The sequence below is a fragment of the Thermobia domestica genome, chromosome 3 (genome assembly GCF_964235325.1).
Source record: "Thermobia domestica chromosome 3, izTheDome1.hap1.1, whole genome shotgun sequence".
In the NCBI taxonomy this organism is placed as follows: Eukaryota; Metazoa; Arthropoda; class Insecta; order Zygentoma; family Lepismatidae; genus Thermobia; species Thermobia domestica.
In genome coordinates, this window is record NC_137456.1 from 101670311 (window position 1) to 101692919 (window position 22609).

The following is a 22609-nucleotide window of genomic DNA, read 5'->3' on the forward strand; positions in this document are numbered from 1 at the left end:
CTTCGTGTGGAGTATTATGTTGTATGGATCAGAAACATGTACATTACGCTAAAATGATGAAAGACGACTTTAAGCTATAGAAATGTGGATGTGGAGAAGAATGGAGAGAGAATTAGCTGGATCGAGCGGAAAACGAGTGAGAGGGTGTTAGAAATGGTAGGAGAGAAAAGAAGAATTTCAGATATTATTAAGAAGAGGAAGAGAAACTTTTTATGACAATGGATAAGAAGGAACTGAGTTGAGTTGACTTTAGTTTAGTGTCCCTTTCAGCAGCGAGGCTATAAGAGACGTGGACCTACCGATTAACGTGGAAACCGAACCACATGAGCTCCCACCGGGTCTCCCCCCCCCCCAAAGGCGCGTACGCTAACCGCTTAGCCACGAGGGAGCTCAAGAAGCAATTGATCATGACGATGTGCTAGGGGGTATGGTGGCAGGAGGAAGAGGAAAAGGGTAGAGGAGACTACAATTAATAGAGTGTATCAAAACGGAGACATCGTACGCGAAGACGAAAAGGTTGACTGAAAACTGTGGAGCACTGTAACTTCTCAGTTGCAGCAAGTGATCTGCCAATAATGGCAGAATAGCTATGATAATGATGATGATATGTAATTATTATTATTTCATAATTTGATGGAGAAATTGATCTTTTCTAAAGTTTTCATCAAACTTAAAATTATTTCTAACTATAACTAACATCTGTTGATCACATTAAAATGTAATAAAGCACAAAATGCTACATCGAAAATTTATATTAAAGGTTATAACTTTGATTCTTGTAAGATAAAGTTACATATTGCTTTTTATATTAATAAATTTTGTTGGCAAGAATATGATATCGAATTGTCTTGAAGGTAAGTATAGTTGATGTATAAATTAGCGAAAATAGAAATAATTATATTAAGTTGATAATTAAATGAACATGTGTTTAAGCAAACTGATTGTGATTTGTTTATGACAGAAAGTAATTCTTAACTATTATTCACTTCTACGATCGTTCAATATTATAATTGTTTCACTAGAAACAATTTGTCTTGTAATACAAATTGCCCAAATTAAATAATAAATAAGATCTATAAAATTCTTGTAAACAAATTAAAAAAGGACACATTCACACACACTTCCAGTCGCTTATAAGCCATTTTCACTCCTCCAAAGTTCTTTCAGAGTTTTTTTTTTTTTAATTATTAGCTATCTATGAAACAAGACTTTATTTTTCTTCTTCTTGTATATTGTAAGTGATGTAACAGTTCGAGCTGTTGAACCATTCATGTATTGGTCAGCAAAATGCAGAAAGGATCCTAAATTCAGTAGTAACTTGGAATTGGTTAAAACAGAAAGTAACAAGACAAATAACAATACATTTGTGAAATCAATAACATAAAACGATGAAAGAGAATGTTAAAATTAAATTATAAATGCAAAAAGGAATACTGAATGAGATGCATTACACTATTATCATTTGCTGATCACACTGAACTTGCCAATAATGTAAACAAGGTGGAACGAAGTTCAAGAAAATCATGCATTACGATGTTGACCAAAGGGGACATATAAATATGATGGTCACAGTGTGAGGAAGAAGATACTTTTTCCCTTGAACCGTTGTAGATCAGGAAATATTATTTCACATATGAAGGCAGTTTGGCATGAACAATACTAGTATCTTATTTACTTGAACGCATTTTGGTTATTTTACACCAATGAAGTGGGAGAGTGAATTTGACACCATGGAGGGAAAGAAGTGGAAAAACTGTTAGACATAGAAGTACAAAGTTCGGTATATGATTAGTTTTCTAATATACCGAATTCAAATATCGCATTCACTTGAACGAATTTGGAAATTTCTCTAGTAAAGGATAGAGGAAAAATACAATTACCAGTTAAGGTGGATCACTAGGTGTTCACGCTGCTATGTTAAACGCTGCTTGAATAATACGGCGTTGCCAGATAGTGTCGAGTATATACTGATGCCAGATAATAAAGAAAGTAATTCTGAAATTCTGCTTGGATACTAACTGGTGAAATTAGTTTCTGACCCTTACCGCAATTTCGCTTCTCGAACTGCAACGCTAGAATCCAGGAATTTTCTCATTGTGACTACCACAATAAACGTAAAAGTTTGCCAACAACTCATTATAGCGTTCTGTGCAAATTTCTTCTCAAAATCTATTTCCTTAAGTGTAAATTAATATTGAAATAAAATGTGAAACATAACGCGAATAACGGTCACACAAATTATCTATTGCGTAATAAGATCGTTACTTTAAAAGCACATATAAGAGGCCGATCACATTTCATAAAATTGAGCAGTTCTAGTAAGATCTAACAGTAAGTGCCGTCTTGTGTGGTCATTGTAAAACGAATCAAATATTTTCTTTTATTTGTTACCTTTCTCGATATCAGACGACACAACCAAATGAATCAGTGTCTTGTGTCGTAGCTAAAACATAACTCCATTTTATAGTACAATATTTATCCTTGCGCAATAGTTAAGGGAATGAGCTAAAATATGTACTGACTTCCGTGCGGTGATCCACCTTAAATTACATGTTTCGTAATAGACCATTGAAAGAAGCCATTCGACATACAGATTTTCGAATATAGTAATTGTAGTGTTTCCAAAATCAGTAAATAAACTTTTGGGTGAAAATCTTGTTTAGTTTCAGATGAATTGAATTCATGAAAGTGTTAAATCCGAGTTATTAATTGCGTTTATATAACACAATATGTTAAAACAAAATGTACTGAAGTTAAATAAAAGTAAATGAGTTACTATGCTAAAGTATGTAAAATAACCATTATCAAATCGTTACAAATATCTCTGCTTCTATAATAAGAACTACTTTCTATCAAATGATCAGACAGCAGAAATAAGGCGATTCCTATCAATTTCATGAGAAAAAACTATTAGACTATGCTTCTTCTTATCCATGTAATAGTAAAATGTATTAATATAAGTCAATATCTGATGGACCATAGTTGACACAAATCAATACAGATTAGAGATGGGCAAACCAATTCACCTCTGAGATCGCTGCTCAATAATTCGCTCACTAAAATGAACCGATTCATTTGAATGACTCAGTGACTCCTCATTTATATTTTTACAACGGGGAGAGGGGAAGTTAAAAACTAAAATTGTATTATCAAACTAAATGCATTACATCAAATGAATTTAAAAGGTATAACTCCAATTTTAGATTTTCAAGCATACTGCTATTAACAAATTTAGCTTTAAAAAATCAGAGAAAGTGAAACTTTTAGACTAATGCAAATTACAATTAACAGATGTAAAACACAAAAATGCATTTCAGATACAAAATACACATACAAATTAAACTAAATAAAATTACTATTAATAACTGTGAAAATACATCACAAATGCAAAAAGCTATATGCAAATTACAGCCTAAACAAATCAAAATAAGCAGTGCAAATTATTACAACTATAGACTTAATATCATAGCAATACAATTGTAGAATTACTGTAAAAGTGTTACAACTTTAAATTCAATGCCAAAAATATTGTAATTTTATTACAACATCGTGAGAAACTAAATTTTCCCTAAAAATGTTGGCCACCACATCCCCCTTAGAATACATAATTTAATCAAAGTAACGAGTTCCCCGTGGCTACGCGGATAGCGTTACGCGCCTTTGGCGTAGAAGACTCTGCGTTCGATTCCCGGTGGGAGCTCATGTGGTTTGGGTTCCATGTTAATCAGTAGGTCCACTTCTCATATACCCTCACTCCTCAAATAAAATGAAATATTTTAGTTTAATGGCAAACGATTAAGCCTTGTAGGCTAAGGAAGAGGATGATTATAGCAACTAAATGATGATGGAAGAATTGGTGGAATGAGAAAGTAGGAGGGAACAGTACTTGAGAAAACCCAGGGACATAATGTCCACCACGAACTTACTTGGTCGTGGATCGAACCAGGGACCCCACGCACCAGAGGTAAGCGCTTTACCACTGAGCTACAATACCTCGCTACCGAAAAGGACGCTAAACTCAAAACCAAATCAATTCAGGCCCGTAGCCAGCCCAAAAATGTAGGGGGGGCGGTGGATATTAGGGAGGGCGAACCAACCATATTATAGTTCATCACCATATTATAGGCCATTTGCAAGAATACCGTGAAAATTTTACGGGAGACAGTAAAAACTTAGAAGTGGTCCGGCCCCCGTGTCCCCCGTGGATACGGACCTGAATCAAATTAAAGTAAGATGATTAAAACTGGATTCGAAGTAGGTGTTAATAAGTATATCAAAAAATTAATTTTAAACGGTTCAACTGTTTTCCCCTGGCGTGATTACAAGATTCTTGTCATTTTTATATAATAGACGTATTGTGTCAATAACATAATATTGCGGTTTAAGAACTATTTTAAGTACAGAAAACCTTAACAGGGGCATCGGTCCCACCCGTCCCAACCCTGTGTGCTTCCATAAAATTCAGTTATGTTGTAGGTTCAACTTAAGGGAAACACGTTATGAATTTTGTACATCAGAGTCTTAAGAATTTCCATATAGGCCTATATGATAAAAGTATCTTAAAATACCTTTAAGTAGACCTTCGTTATTTAAGCTGAAATTACCTTTTGCAACGAAAATAATGAACTAAAACAGTCAGGATCAATTCTCTCCTATTATAAAATATATTTAAAATTTACTGTAATTATTACGAATTTATTTAAATTACATATGCTCATTTCAACATACTATTTCCCTAGAGAATTGTATAACACATAGTTTTGTTTAAAACTAACAGTTGCACAATATTGATGTACGAACAAACGCAGAGTAACTAATCAGTTTTTATTTCTACTGCTGGTGCGCTCTGCGCTCTCGTTTTCATTAATTTCTCAACTGAATATTCAGCAAGAGCGGATCCAGGGAACAGGAAAGAACCGGTTCTTTTGGGCTTTTACGTACTTGACCTACTCCCCCAGTCTGCAGATTCGATTTTAATTTTTAGTTAAAAGTTTACGCTTTCAATGTAAAATATCAATGTGAGTCCAACTGCCACATCAAAGTGCTAAACATTTACATTGTAATGCAACGCACATTTGCCAAACTCGAATGAAGAGGCGCTCGCCATAGTGAGAACCAGCGAAACTACCCCTCCAAAACAGCAACTGACTGAACCAACCAACAAGATTAAAAAGCAAGAGGGCGGTTCGCGAGTGAGCGACGTACAAGATTCACGTTCTCAAAAAATTGTCGCTCCTAAAGAATCGTCCCTTCCAGAGAACAGTGGTTCAAAGAGAACCACGACTCCCGAAGAATCATGATTCCCAAAGAACCACAACTCCCAAAGAACAATGACTTCCAAAGAACAACAACTCTCAGAGAGTAACGACTCTCGAAGAATCGTGGCTCATATCTAGTGAACAACGACTTACTCACTCATCCAAAAGAGTTAGTGAAAAGAGTCGGCTCACTCGCGAGCGATACATTACTAATACAGATCTAAAAATATATAATCTAAGTATTGAAGCAATATATTCGCGACTAATAGTTGATTTCCAAATTATTGCACATGAAACCGCTTCACAAAATAATGTTCACCGGAGCCACAAACATAAATTCGATATTTATCTATACTGTACTATTATATACCATTATTGATGAATGTTGCAAGAAATTCAAGAAGTGGGTATTCATGTATTGAATGGAACATTTTTGACGTCTAAACAATAAGTATACACTTGTCGTTACACTCTCTTATGGAACGATGGACTTCTAGGATGTGCTACTGGCGGAGCAATAATTGTAATCAAACTAGAATTCTTATATCGGCAGGAGAGATCAGCTTTCCATACCAATATCTGAAGCATTGTTTAAATATTATTAATTGTTTGGATGGACGTTTTACCTTAACTTCTTTACGTGTTCGTCTGAATCTTACTATTACAGCAGAATTTATTTTCTCTACTCGTTAAGAATTTTTGTATATTCTTTGTTACTACAACTGTTCAGAACTGAGCGTTCTTCTCAATAAAAATTAACGCCAGTAAGGAAATAAAGAGGCAGCAACATAAAAACTAATACTTTTTCTCCCCAGCAGGGGTGAGTGTGTGTGTAAAAACATGACATCAAGAAAGCAGCGGTAGCTACGTGGATTGTGTTAATATCGCATTAATCTACATATAATAATGTTCATCTAGCAAGTTTGTTTGTATTTTTTGAATTCATATAATCTTGTGTGATATCAACTTCAAGAATCAAATTTCACCATTCAACCAAATGAAGATTGGATCACAAGAAGTTTAGGATTGTTGTGGAATCCCATTAAAGACACATTTTCTTTCTCTGTCAAACCAAGAAACAACCCTCAACAAATCACGAAGAGGATTATTCTTGCTACAGTAGCGAGCATATTTGATCCCTTAGGATTAATAGGACCAGTTATTCTTAAGGCAAAAATATTTCTGCAACGTTTGTGGGAATTAAAATTGAATTGGGATCAAGAAGTACCAGCCCCATTGCATTCAGAGTGGGAAACTTTTGAGCAGCAACTTCAAGAGTTGGAATCACACACACGTTCAGTGGAAGGTTATTCAAGAAACACAATCGCAGGTAGAAATTCACGGATTTTGCGACGGATCTCAGAATGGATATGGAGCTTGTATATATGTAACATCTAGTACAAAAAATGGAAAATTCACAGCAAGCTTACTATGTTCAAAATCTCGAGTAGCACCTTTGAAGAAGACAACTATTCCTCGCCTAGAACTTTGTGCAGCTTTGTTACTTGCACAGCTAACTCAGAAAGTAATACAAGCATTACATTGCAAGATCGATAAGGTTGTTTTATGGTCAGATTCCACCATTGTATTAGCATGGATAAGAGGACCTTGTTCTCGATGGAAGACGTATGTTGCAAATCGTGTGGCGGAAATTCAACAATTGACTTGTAACTATGAATGGAGACACATCAGAACAGAGGAGAATCCACCAGATCATATATCGAGAGGATTAACACCGTCAGAGATTCTTGATAATGAATTATGGTGGCATGGGCCTTCCTGGCTATCTGAGAAATTAGACTCACAGACGAGGGAAAATGTTTGTGACCTAAGTAATGTTCCCAAGTGATGAAAGAATACAGCAGTAATGGTTTCTACAACACCGTGTCAACTCTTAAACAGATATTCATCATTAAGAATATTGCAACGTGTAACTGCTTATTGTCTACGATTTGCACACAACATGAGAAGATCTAATTGTAACAGACAGCATGGACATCTTACAGTAAGTGAATTACATGAAGCACTCGAATGTCTTATTAAACTATCACAGCAACAAACATTTCCCAAGGAATTAAATGCGTTGAGATCAGGAAAAGAAGTCGACAACCAAGGTCAACTGAGAAATTTGAACCCATACTTGGATGAGAGGCAAATCATCAGAGTCGGAGGAAGATTAAATGCAGCAGATCTTACTGAAGGAGAGAAATATCCTATTGTACTTCCAGCTAACTGCAATTTGACAAAGTTAATAGCCCAAGAAGAACATAAGAGGCTATTGCATGCCGGGCCTCAATTATTGTTATCATCTTTGCGACAATCATATTGGCCAATACGTGGACGAAACTTGGTTCGTCAAGTTGTGCATCAGTGTGTCACATGTTTCAGAAATAATCCTAAAGATGGTAAACAGATGATGGGAGATCTACCAGCTGACAGAGTTCAACCAACAAGACCATTTCTTCACAGCGGTGTTGACTACTGTGGGCCCATTTACCTTAAATCGAATAACCGAAGAGGAGTCAAACTTCATAAGGCATATATAGCACTTTTCGTGTGTTTTGCGACTAAGGCGGTACACATTGAACTCGTAAGTGATCTAACTACAGAGGCGTTTATTGGAGCATTAAAACGATTCATGGCTCGTCGAGGAAAATGCGCTAAACTGTATTCTGACAATGCAAGTAACTTCGTTGGTGCAAAAAGGGAACTACAAGAATTGAATACATTATTTGAATCAGAACACCATAAAGAAAAATTACATAATTTTCTAGCAGCTGATAACATCACCTGGGTTTTTATTCCAGCAAGATCACCAAACTTTGGAGGCTTATGGGAATCATCAATTAAATTTTTCAAATATCATTTAAAGAGAGTCGTGGGAAATGCTTCACTCACCTACAAAGAGATGAACACTATTTTGACACTGACTGAGGCTTGCTTAAATTCTAGACCCCTAACACCATTATCAAATGATCCAAACGACCTACATCCTTTAACACCTGGTCATTTCCTAATAGGAGACGCACTCACTACCATGTCAGAACCTAACTTGAAAAATATTGCTGTCAACGGACTTTCGAGATGGCAATACATACATCAATTTCATCAGCAATTTTGGTCCGATGGTCAAAGGAATATCTATCAAGTCTTCTAGAACGATGCAAGTGGAGAAGAAAATTCCCCAATCTTCTGGAAGGTGATTTGGTGCTCATCAAAGAAGATAACATTCCACCTCTAAAATGGAAAACTGGACGTATTATGCAATTGTTTCCTGGGAAGGACGGAATAGTACGAGTGGCGACAGTGAAAACTACCAGAGGTACAACAACAAGATCTATTCGTCAATTGTGCACGCTTCCTAAGGAGAGTTAATGTGTTGGTGTTATTCATAGTGTGTACATAGTGTGATTCATAGTGTTGTGTTGTGTGTGCATTATTCTGTTTATGTTTATATCATTCATTCCTAACTTGTGTTATCTATTGTTGTGTATATTAAGTTCATGAACCAAATTAACCATTCATAGATTTGTTGAAGGAATTCCTTCAAGGCGGGCGGTATGTTCAGAACTGAGCGTTCTTCTCAATAAAAACTAACGCCAGTAAGGAAATGAAGAGGCAGCAACATAAAAACTAATACTTTTTCTCCCCAGCAGGGGTGAGTGTGTGTGTAAAAACATGACATCAAGAAAGCAGCGGTAGCTACGTGGATTGTGTTAATATCGCATTAATCTACATATAATAATGTTCATCTAGCAAGTTTGTTTGTATTTTTTGAATTCATATAATCTTGTGTGTTATGAAATACAAATATATTGAACAGTCTCAAAGCAACGTCGAAGAATTATTAAGAAACCAACGCCTACACAAGGATTACATCGACCAACAACAGACATTACGAAATGTTCTACCATTGGAAATTCTACAAACAATTAAATTTGTGAATTATGGGATTATTGTCTTTTACAACACGATTGAAAACGTAACCGAACCGATAGATGTAAGTGGGTCCTACTGGATTTTAATTCTGGAACCGGAAGAGATTTTCTCGAATAACCGGTTCCTAATGAGGAACCTAATGAGATTTTCTAATAAAAACTATTATAGGTTCGGTAATGAAACCAGTTTTCCCTAATTGATTTTCCGAGGAAATCGATTCTGATTCTGATATCGAAACCGATAGTGAAACGGGAGTGGCATTGCAAAGAAAAAAAAAGGTTTTGCAACACAAATACTGCAGGTGATTCCATAGAGTTATTCTTTAACAGTTGCTCGATAACGTTTACAGTCTCTAAAAGTCTTTATGTAACAATATTTGTAAATGATAGTGTCAAACTGTATTTTGGTACTCTTCTGGAAACATTCGAAACTACGGTTTTTGACAGAATGAATATGTCATATTCGCTCTTCTGGAACTATCCCAAATTAAAATGTTTATTTAGGTTCCGGGACCGGAATCCAGAACATTATGTTATCGTTACCACTAATAAATCTATTCTGAACACAATCACTCCACATTCCAACATCAGAATTTTAGATTCTCTATTAACAGTAACTATGACCTATTGAAAATAAATGTACTTATGCTTCTCAACTACAATAAAGAAATCACACTTCCTTCATTCAAAATTCTTATTTATAAACATTTAGGCGGACTAAACAGTTATAGAGGTTAAAACTAACCCAGTGAAAATCAAAGGAAACAGAAGTCGTTTATGTTAACCATGTCAATGACCTACTTTGTGACCCTTGCTATTTACATTATCTTTCGATCACCTGCTTACAATTGATATGCGAATTATGTCTATTGTATGTTATTAAAACATTAGGGTATACCAGTACTGGTTATAGTGTATTGGTTAGAAATTATAACGGTTTTGATTTATTGTATTCTCGTATTACGCTTTATATGTAAGTGTGTTTATTTTATACGTATGTTGCTTGTTTTATTGTTGTATAAACCATGAACAAACTAATTAGATAATATATCCATCTACGCCTAGCATAAACAAGAATACCAATTTCGTAGAATAATATTTATTTAGTCGAGTCAGCGACTCTGATGGATGGAAAGGGTTTTTTTTTGGATAAACGTTTTTGTAAAAAGAAAAAAAAGTTTGGAGACAGACTTTCTTTGTTTTTATGTGTTTCTTTGCAGTTTCAAACGTCTCTCTCTCTTTTTGTTCCGGATGAGTTCAGAGTCATGTATAAGAGGACACTCCGAATGGACCTGGTGTGCTATTTTATTCTGGATTTTCGAAGGTTCCACTTCGAGAAGGGTTTCCCTGGAACTACATGTTATGCAGTGTCGAGTGCAAGCTGTGTTCAATGCATATTTAATTTTTGTCCGTAATAATGACTGTAGTGCAGGTCTTGATGACAAATTTTGGAGCAGCAAAGAAAGGTTTATTCCTCTCATGAGAAGGATTTCCCCATATTCTACCTAAGCAATCCTTAAGTAAATGGTAACTAGCTATCTATCCTTTCTATGTTGCATCTGTTTATATATAATTCATGCTTAGGGCACTAGACGAGATAGTTTTCTAATTACTTAGACTGTCTTTAAGATATCGAGAGAGTATGAAGGTTTGTAAATGAACGCATGTTCAGTTTTCCCATGATTAAGAATCAATTAACTAAATTAAGGAAATACTTCAGTTTCTTAAAGTTATAATTTATTAAAGCTTCATTAGGCAATTTCTTCTCTGCACCGAGAAGTTAGTCTTTTGTGTATGACAAAACAAAGTTTATGGTAAGTGAATTAGAGATTTTTTTCTCAAATTAATTGTTAACTTTTTCTATGTGGAATACCAGCTTTTCAGTTTAATATGTGTATTTATTTATATGATAGGCTCGGGGGAACAATGGAAAGCGCCATTTACGGTGAAATTGAATTCTTAGGTGGAATGGGTTGTGATCAATCGCAGAACAGTACGTAGGAAATTTTATTTCCGAAATGCACCAACAAATGGCAGGGGAAACTTATTTGGTATGTGTCATTGCATTGCATTCCATGGGAATGTTAAACTTTCTTTTCCAGTTTACTCGAAAGTTAGAAAATGTCACTTACTATTGTCTTCCCCCGAGACGCTCATACTAACTCCGTTATTCAACTGTTTACCTTTAACTACGTATTTCCGAATTGCATTCTCAAATTCCACTGATAGCGTGTAGACAGACTTAAGCATTCCAAATATGTTATTTTTATTACCGTTTTTTTTTTGTTTTGTTTTCTTGTTCTTTTCGTAAATTACACTTTTTTCTTTTGTTATGTAATTTTTGTATAAAGTATATGTGCACCATTGTTTATAGTTGTTTGTGTTTGTATCCTTCTATAAAATTTAGTATGGCACCAGAAACATATTAAAATTCATAATATATAAACGCAGACAATAAAGCACGCAGAAAATAAAGTGGTTCTCAACTGATGTGTCGCGACAAACTGGTTGTTACGCAGTTTCCTAAGGTATGTCCCGAGACTTTAGAATTTAAAAATTATGAAGAATTTAATAAAAATTAGTTAAAATCGAGACAGACTGTACCAGTCAACACTTCCAGCAGTAGCAATAATACTCAGTGCTATATAGAGTCATTATAAAAACTAATAGGTTTCGCTATTATAATAGATATTACATGATTATTATTATTATTATTATTATTATTATTATTATTATTATTATTATTATTATTATTATTAATAATAATAATAATAATAATAATAATAATAATAATAATAATATCAAACATGTGTCGCGATGTCCTTGACATTCAATATAGTGTGCCGTCAGTCAAAAAAGGTTAGGAAACACTGCTCTAGTGTAAAGAAATAAGAAAAACAAATCGTTATTTATCCAAAGCTCCTCTGGAGATAAAATAATGTTCTATGTATATTCCATTTATATGAATTCTCTTTCTATTTAATAAAGTTTACAAGTAACACGTGTAGTTCGTAACCGTTAGAATTATATGTCACTGCATGGAATGTATGCATGTGTGTATATATCTACGGTGTGTGTGTGTGTGTGTAAAGTTAGGAAAGGATATGATTTGTTAGTTAAGAAAGTCTTTTTTTTAAATCTTGTTTTACTTTTACAACACGATTAAATCTTGTTTTACAAAATATATCACATCTAATAGGCTACATAAATGCAATTATTGTTATTATATTATTATTATTATTATTATTATTATTATTATTATTATTATTATTATTATTATTAAAATTCTGCTATTTGATGTTCAAATAATAAATTATTTCAGTTGTAATTTACATTTTTAACAGGAACTAAAGAAAGAAAAAAATATATTATTTTAGAACAAAAATCCCACTAAATATACAAAAAGTAGTGCAATAATTACTCATTTTAGCCTCTTCTTAATTGTATTGTATCTTGGAAAAACATTTCCCATCACTTACAAGACCAAGAAGACATGAAAAAAACTCGTAGGCATTGTTGGAAAGTATAATATACTTAAATCATTGATATTAACATGAATACTGCCATTATTAGGTACAATTTAACGTGATTTACGTTTAACGTATGTTATACTCAGTAAAGTTGAATCTGACAAGTAAACCTTACGTTTGGGTGAATCGAGTTGCTGACTGAGACACATATGAGAAGGTAGTACTAAATGTGGTCAGTATTTTAGTGAAGTTGTAGGTGCGAAGCTCCAGGGATTTAGGAGATACGGCTACCAGAACATCACATGGAAGTACAGAATAGTCTTCATACAGTTGGAGGTAAAAGCCCTGTAAGACCTCTTGTAACGACAAAAGGGTAATAACAAATATATGGGTACATATTAGGACTAGGGGAAAGTCATATACTAAGGGTAAACCTGACGACGGCCATCTTGAAATCCGCCATTTTGAATTAAGGTTAAGTTTTTAAAATAGGAAGAGGGTCATGTGATACATGATTTAAGGCGCAAATTTAATCAGAAGAACAATGGTGACATTACTTTTGATTTACGCGCAATTGGTAAAAAGTTACAGGGAATATCAACAACACGACAAAACCAAAAGACACTAATATAAAACCATTCCCTGACACACACAGCCATTAATCTTACCCTTTCACACACACACACAAAAAAAAAAAAAAAAAAAACAGCATAGCAACAAACAAGGGAGATGTTGTCGTGTGTGTGTGGCACAGACAAGGTGAGCAATAGTACAGTGATGACAAGAGCGAGCGAGAAATAGATGTGAACAGGATACAAGAAAAACAACGAAATGGCGTGCAAGTACAGCATCAAACAACTAACATTGTAACGCCACCATTGTATTTCCGATTAACTTCTAGCCCGAAGTCGTCTATTGCATTACTCTATTCCCATTAATTTTGTGCTGGTTAATGATAAAGCAAAAATGGTTATACCGTTGGATTTATGGTAAAATTTGCTATTAATAAGGGTCACTGTTATGCGTTTTGTTTAAAACTTTTGTCTGATTCAAAATGGCGGATTTGAACATGGCCGCCATCAAGGCAACTCTTACCATAGACCTAATATTTATCCACCTGCTTTTTATTTAATTATTATCATTAATACAAAATTTACAAGGTGGGGTAAAGGACTAATACACATGCTGCAACAATATTTAATTTCCCTGTAACTTTTTACCAATTGCGTGTAAATCAAAATTAACTTCACCATTGTTCTTCTGATTAAATTTGCGCCTTAAATCATGTATCACATGACCCTCTTCCTATTTTAAAAAAATAACCTTAATTCAAAATGGCGGATTTCAAGATGGCCGTCGTCAGGTATACCCTTACTATATGACTTCCCCCTAGTCCTAATATGTACCCATATATTTGTCACTCACATTTTGTCGTTACAAGAGGTCTTACAGGGCTTTTACCTCTAACTGTATGAAGACTATTCTGTACTTCCATGTGATGTTCTGGTAGCTGTATCTCCTAAACCCCTGGAGCTTCGCACCTAAAACTTCACTGAAATACTGACCACATTTAGTACTACTTTCTCATATGTGTCTCAGTCAGCAACTCGATTCACCCAAACGTAAGGTTTACTTGTGAGTAACGTTTAACCCAAGTTATATTAAATAAAATTTGAGTTTATGAGACTCTGCTGCTTATTTTTCCATAACGACCATGGTGGAACAATGCCTGAGTTTTATGCAACCAAATATAGTACTGAGATTTGTGTGTTGCATAAACTCAACGGGGAACCTTAGATTTCAAACAATGCAAGTTGCTGGAAATTCTCTCTTAACAGTGAATGATATCGTCTGAGAACGAGAAACTATGGCCGTTTAATAGTTTTAGACATGTATTATTCAAACTATGACAAACACTTTAAAGACATGATTACTGTATTTGGCAAGAAAGTACATCGTCAGATACGATAACTTGTTATATTTAAAATTTCGATACATCTTCCCTTTTACAATATGATTCTGTCATAAAATACGCTTGACATTTGAATGATCGGTCTTAATAATAACTTTGCAACAATTCAATTAATATACTTTGACATAATTTATGAATAAAATAAGAAAGCTCAGAATATACTCTTAAATGTTTTTATTTTATTAATAATTAAATGGACCACTTCTTTCGCGTAAAACACATTTTTCATCTCCATTTAGGAATGAAAACCTGAGTTCGGTAAAAATTTATATCTAATTCATAGTTATATCTATTAACAGGAATAAAAGGATTTTCAAGGAGAAATGGGTAACTAAGACTATTTGAATAATTCTGTAAATAGAAATAATTCTGAAAGAGTAATAGGCTTAATTCTATAAGAACAACAAAAATTCTTAATATTTGAATAGTCTTTTGTAAAGTCTACTATTTTCTTACTGTAAACTTCTAAACTTGATATTATAATAAATAGGCATGTGGTAACATCACGAATTATTATCTACTTTCCGAAGTTGCATGTTTTAATTTTTTTATATAATATTCTGGTGGATTGCTGGAACGCGAAAAGATTAGAATACCGTATGTTAGGCACGTCTATCTCAGTAGTCATCTGTAAGGTTCACATTCTATAACATGTCACATTTTCATTCTCGTATTTTATACATGTCTAATAAAATACAAAGAAAACACATTTCCAACTTTTGTGAATGGTTTAATATATTTTAATGATCATATTAATACATATTAGAACCACGTAATTACATAATTGACTGATAATTTAAAAAATAGAAGAAAATATTTGGATTTAAAAGACTAAGCTGAAGATCGAGAAAAAGTCCTTATTAGTCCCAGAAACTGCCAGGAAAAACAATAACAGCAATAATAATAATAATAATAATAATAATAATAATAATAATAATAATAATAATAATAATAATAATAATAATAATAATAATAATAATTTATGTTTAGGACAGTTTTGGGCAAAAAGTGATATACAATAATACTTTTGTTCATATTCTCGGGCAATTTTACTTTTTACTCAGACATGCTCGTATATTTGTCAATATTGGCAACGAGCTTATTTGAAACTTCCTTTAAAAAAATATTCCTCCTTGTGTAATAGGATTTGAAGGAATGCTATACAGTATGAGAAGGTCAAATTAATTGACTTGCCATTGTATCAATCACTGAAAATAGAATACACGAACTCAGCTTCTTTCTTTTTTCTCTTTCTTCTCGTCTGCAAAGATATCTAAAATCCATTTTGTTTCTTGTATATCGGTACAAATATTTCCATCCACTACGGAGTTGACTTAAAATTCAAGGAAGATGAAAGTAGTACTGCGAAAACAATGATAATTCAAAGTGATCACGATTAGAAATACGACTGTGAGAGAATTTTCTCCCGGCCATCTTTGGACATCAACACTCGTACTGTCCTTTTCTTTTAATTAGACCCGTCCTTTTCTTTTAATATACTGAACGTAAGAATATTTTTTGAGTATGTGGAATATTTCACATTCTTTAGAGGAATATTTGTCATGGAATCTGGTATCACTGAATATAGTTTCAATATATCTAAAGTCAAGTGTTCTAGTAGGGTGAACTTGTGGGTTTTTTCAGCAGGGGCAACTTATTTTTTAAGGTTATATTTTAATTCATTATTTTTAGGGCATAAGTGCATGAGTTTAGTTGAGGATAGGTCAGAGGTAGGAGTCTCCGATATAAGTAGTTTCACTCTTTTGATATATATATTAGGTACTCTGCCTTTATTGGCAGGTCAAAGGCCTTTTCTAGATCAATAAATACATCTCTTTCCTTTTCTCTGTAAACCTTTCACCGATTAACCTTAATAATACAATTGCATCTCTTGTGCCCTTACCTCTCCTGAATCCGAACTGTTCCTCTTCTACTTTTTCATTTGTTCTTCCCTACAACCTTTGGTTCAGATTTCAAAGCAAAATTTTCGCTACTTGCGATATGAGACAAATACTTCTATGATCCTCACATGTCTTTGGGTTCGATTTCTTAGCCTCCAGTATCATCTAGACAAGCACACACACACACACACACACACATATATATATATATATATATATATATATATATATATATATATATATATATATATATATATATATATATATATATGATTCGCTTTATTTTAACTTGTCATGCAGCCCCGAAGATGTCTGTGTTTTTTATGTTATATTTCAAGTTATTCATTATTTTAGGGCACAAAAGCATAGAAATCTGAGCTCTCCACCAGTATACAATAATGCAGGTCGCATAAAAGGTAAATAGTTACTTTCATACTGAATGATTTATTTAAAAGGTGAGTTAATATACAGTACACAAAACCTTATCTAATTCTGTAATTCCTCAAAAATAGAAATAACATAAGGAAATACAATTAGTAGGTGGATGCCTATCCTAATGTTACTTGCTTAACATCTGTCATCTTTTAATGTAACGCACTTCAGATATCTGGAGAGATGCTGGGATTATCTGAACAAAGATTCTGCTAGTTTGTCAGGGTGAACAGTGGGCCGCACAAAAGTGATTCAAGGGCTAAGTTTGATATGTCTGTCTTCATTATAAAATTGTAGTTTACCTTTAATACATGGCATAAAAACTTTGTAAATTTCTTACAGAATGCTTTACATTCTAGCATTGATGCTACGTGTAATTCAAATCAAAATAAACTTTTACCCAAGCAAGCACTTATTGATATTAATCTGAGTTAGGTTTCAGTAAGATATCATTGCCTTCATCGAACACAATAACTAGATTAATTAATAAATTAGATAATTATCTATTATATAATAGCTGATTAGGTCTAATTAGATAATTAGATCTAAATATATGAGATATATTAGATAATGTATCTGGTAAGGTCTAATTACAGTTTTGCCTATTAGATAATTTATCTGATTAGACCTAGTTACATGATTGTCTATTAAATAATGTATCTGATTAAGGCAATGATCTAACGCAGGAAATTGTGACAAAGTATGGCAATAATTAGTGTTTGCTCTGGTCTAATTTCATTTTTAATTTAGTTCAGGCAGTAATATTATTATTTAAATATTTTTTTATGATTTTTAAGCAAAAATAATATTTTATATTCACCCTACATGTCTTGCCTTAAAATAGAATTTTATGAAATGTATTGAGAAAAAGAAAATAAAACATGCGTTGTAGAATTAAGAGTATTTACTGGTATATACATTAAGAATACTTAATGCGGGTATGACACAAAACATTGAAACGGCATAGTAATAATTCGACAAACACTGTTATAATTCGACATAATACTTTATTAACCATTTAAAGTATTATCTCGAATTATAAGTTTTCAAGTAGAAAAAAATGACAAAACGGTTTTATTGTTTTCCTGAAAAGTTTGGTTTTGATAAGTTACGAAGCTCTGCACTTTTGGCGTCGATAGTTTACTTCATGTATTTATACTGGTGAGACATTGCATGTTGGTATCTCGCTTGAAAAAAAAATATTCACAAAAGAAACTACACGCAAATAATCAAGAAGCAGAGACCGGAAGAACGTGTCCAAGCGGGACCAAACACCGATACATAACACTAGTCGCAAATACATACATACCTGAATACACGCGTGAACAAAATGCTTGATGTGAAACAACATGCATTGCATGACTATAGTAAATATTTTATAGTATTGTAATATTTAATCTAGGTATAATTATTATTCAATACTATAGTGTGTCAATAATCAAATATAATATCATTTAACAAGCATTTCAAAGAACTGAGATTTTCTAAACTCCAGGGAGAGATAGTTGCACTCTTGTTCGAGCAACTATGCCAGAAATAAGTTTCATTTCTAGTAATTACAGAGTAATCACTTCTAGAACGTTGTAACTCTAGGCATTATGTACTTAACCAGTTATAGTAGTGTTTCAAGATCAGAAGAAAAAAATGATCGGGAACAAAGGTTAACATTGTTCAAGTTATTGTACAAAGCAACGAAACATGTGCGTGCAACTCTGCGCACTGTAATTCAAATATCACATTTGCGTTTACTTAAATAATAAATGGTTTATTGGTCTGTCATTAACAAAGTTTGTGTCCCTGCTCTGTTATTGGTTTTCACATGAAAGACACGCAAAGTACAATACTTGGAATTTACCTCAAAACAAAATCGTCCCCATCAGGGGAAACTGGTATTATGATAAAAAAAAGGTAAAAAACAGAGAACCCCATCTCCATTTCTCCATGGCAACGTTTCCGCTCATAAAACACCTCTCTCTAATCCAGCTCGAGAAAATCCAAATCTCCTACTGTTTCTCACCCTCCAAACCCCTCTAGTCACACAACTACCCCTAAACAGACTGACCCCACCCAATCAATAACGTTTGGCCGGGTTTTTGGATTCATTCCTAGAATAAACCGACCATTGGACAAGACGATAAGGCGGTAAGCCAAGCGAAAGGGCCAAACAGACTATAGGGGAGCACCTAAAGGACTCTATGTGTGTGTGTGTGTGTGCTCGAAATGGGGTGAGTGTGAAAGCCTAGTTAGGGGATGAGAAGGATGTATGTGTGTGTGTCAATGTAGGAGGGGTTATAACAAAGTAATCCTTATTTCTCGTGCCATCTTCTTCTTCTACGAAAAGCAGTTACCCTCTTAGTCGCCCGCCCTTTCCTTGTGCACCGCAAATAATTATCGTAGATGGATAAGCGAGGACCGCACTTCTGAGCAAACATTTACGAATGAAGTGGGCAGCAGGAGTAGCCCTGTGGTCTGTTCCCTTTCTTTTATCCCCTTTCCCTGTGCAATTATCAGTTGTGCCAATTGCAAGTGTAAATAACCATCTGACTGCTCCTTTGGGAAAACTACAGGGAGAAAGTTGGGTACTGTTTTCAATAGAAAAGAGAAGTAGTTTTCTTCTTTCAATGTTTCATGACTCTTGAAGAGTGACACCATCGAAACTGCAGAGAGGGATCATAAGTACGTTAACCATTTGTCATTTATGAAGACGCGGTAGCAGGCGTTAGTCTGAGGTAAAAGAGGTTCTTGGTTCAATTCTAGGCCATGTGAGTCTGCAGTGAACAAAATGGAATCCATGGGTTTTGTCGAGGTGGTTCGAATTTTCTTCTATATCCTCATTCGATTAATTCGTTCGTAATCATTCACTTACACTAATCATATGTTTTGACATGCTTAAGGTATAAGCGTGGATCGGTAAATTAAAGATTTCATTTACCTTCATTCTGCTATGTGGATACTTTTACAATTTATTGTATGTTAAGTTACACGATTCTACCACTTAATCTAAAGAAGACAGAGAGAAATGAATTATGAAAGGGAACTGTGTGGACTATACATAATATACATAACCGAAGAATATGTCAAACTCACCACATGCAGGTTTTGCTATAGCCACCCTAATGCTCTAGATTGCTAGACAATTCATTCGGCTTTCTTAAGAGCTTGCCTTACTAAAAATAATACAAAATTTACCAGTTTTACTTGTTTGTTCATAAGTGAAAGAAGATAATGAAATGCAACTTACCACAAATCATAGACAATGTTATTCTACAATAGAAAATATAAATCTGAAGAATGTTCAGTATTGCCATCCATAGAAATTATAATGTTACTAGAATAACAATTCCCCTAAAATCTAGGTTAAGGCGGTGACTAGAGGAGCGAACTCAACTGCATTTGATTACGTATCATGTTTTGGTACTGTGAACTAATTTCTAAATAACATTATTATTTAATTTTAATAACTGTATGTCAAACTATTTTCTTTATTACAAACTAAATACAGCTATTGATTAAAAAGTTCTGTCCTAAGGCATGCTCTTCCCCATTTATCCTAGCGTAGCTAGTTGAGTCCACTAAGCCACGGATAAGGTGGTCAGTTACGTTTTTCTATAGGTCGAAAAAGGCAATTAGGAGCTGGAGTAGAGGAACTCGTTGAGACTTAAGATTAGATTAATTACGAGTTAGGAATTATGTAATTATGGATTTATTACACAGGTTATTACGTGTCCATGTTAGTTAATATTACTCCGTTACGAAGCACTGTGACTTCCTAGAGGGTCAAGGAGCCAGAATCTTCATAGTGAGTAAGTCATATATTCTATACGACAAACACACTAAAATCTAATTCCAATTTCAACCCTATGTTATCAAAAGTATCCGGACATCCCCAAAATCATACGTTTTGCATATTAGGTGCATTGTGCTGTCACCTACTGCCAGATATTCATTATCAGCACCCTCAGTAGTAATCAGACATTGTGAGAAAGCAGAATGTGGCGCTCCTCGGAACACACGGACTTCGAACATGGTTAGGTGATTGGGTGTCACTTGTGCCAGAAGTCTGTACGCGAGATTTCCACACTCCTAAACATCACTAGGTCCACTGTGTCTGATGTGATGATAAAGTGGAAACGTGAAGGGAGACGTACAGCACAAAAGCGTACAGGCCTACCTCGTCTGTTGACTGACAGAGACCGCCGACAGTTGAAGAGGTTCGTAAAGTGTAATAGGCAGACATCTATCCAGATCATCACACAGGAATTTCAAAATGCATCACGATCCACTCCAAATATTATGATAGTTAGGCATGAGGTGAGAAAACTTGGATTTCATGGTCGAGTGGCTGCCCATAAGTCACATATCACGCAGGTAAATGCCAAACGACGCTTCGCTTGGTGTAAGGGACGTAAACATTGGACGATCGAACAGTAAAAAACGTTGTGTGGAGTGGCGAATCGCGGTACAGAATGTGGCGATCCGATAGCAGAGTGTGGGTATGGCGAATGCCCGGTGAACTTCATCTGTCAGCGTGTGTAGTGCCAACACTAAAATTAGGAGGTTTTGGTGTTATGGTGTGGTCGTGTTTTTCTTGGAGGGGGTTTGCACTCCTTGATGTTTTGCGTGGCAGTCTCACAGCGCAGGCCTTCTTTAATATTTTAAGCACCTTCTTGCTTCCCACTGTTGAAGAGCAATTCGGGGATGGCGATTCCATCTTTCAACACGATCGAGCACCTGTTCATACTGCACGGCTTGTGGCGGAGTGGTTACACCACCAGAACATCACTGTAATGGACTGGCCTGCACAGAGTCCTGACTTGAATCCTGTAGAACACCTTTGGGATGTTTTGGAACGCCGACTTCGTGCCAGGCCTCATCGACCTACATCGATGCTGCTCCTTAGTTCATCACTCCGTGAAGAATGAGCTGCCATTCCCCAAGAAACCTTCCAACACCTGATTGAAAGTATGGCTGCGAGAAAGGAAGCTGCCATCAAGGCTAAGGGTAGGCCAACACCATATTGAATTCCAGCAGTATCGATGGAAGGCGCCACGAACTTGTAAGTCATTTTCAGCCAGGTGTCCGGTTACTTTTGATCACATAGTGTATTTGCCAAATCTTGACTATAGAAATAAACTAACAAAAAAGGACTCTCTTTCTTATAAGTATAATAACAACATCTTGTCCGATAATTAACTTAAACTTCCTTAACAACATATGCGGATTTTAGTTTACCGGAGTAACATATGGTCCGTAGGTCAACTCGTATTGTTTCAATTTATGGATTTCCTGTCTGAAGTAAACTCCTTTTAATTCTCCACTGCTCTAGAGATACGGTAGCTCAATGTTTGGATCATCATCTTTGATGCTTCATTCAATTCTAGGCTATGTGAGTATATAGTAGGCAATATGGAATCGTTTGACTTTCTCTCGAGATTCTCTTATTTCCTCCCACTTTGTCACTCCAGCAATTATTTTACAACGATTCATTTTAATATTGTTCTACATTTTGTTATAGAGTTGTAATTTCTAACAGACTAATGTATAACATATCATACTAATTCGCTTATACCACCAGAGCGAGGACAGAGAGAATATGTTAAATATGTTAAATAAAGAAGACATCGACGTAGATGGAATG

General features: G+C 34.6%; 1 protein-coding gene across 1 annotated transcript; it reads left to right on the forward strand.

The window, feature by feature from the left end:
* Window positions 1–7221: 7221 nt before the first annotated feature.
* On the forward strand, window positions 7222–8415 carry LOC145681893 (uncharacterized). Its single transcript, XM_081753496.1, has one exon. It carries the CDS (start codon window positions 7222–7224, stop codon window positions 8413–8415), a length of 1194 nt encoding a protein of 397 aa, XP_081609622.1.
* The last annotated feature ends 14194 nt before the right edge of the window (window positions 8416–22609 follow it).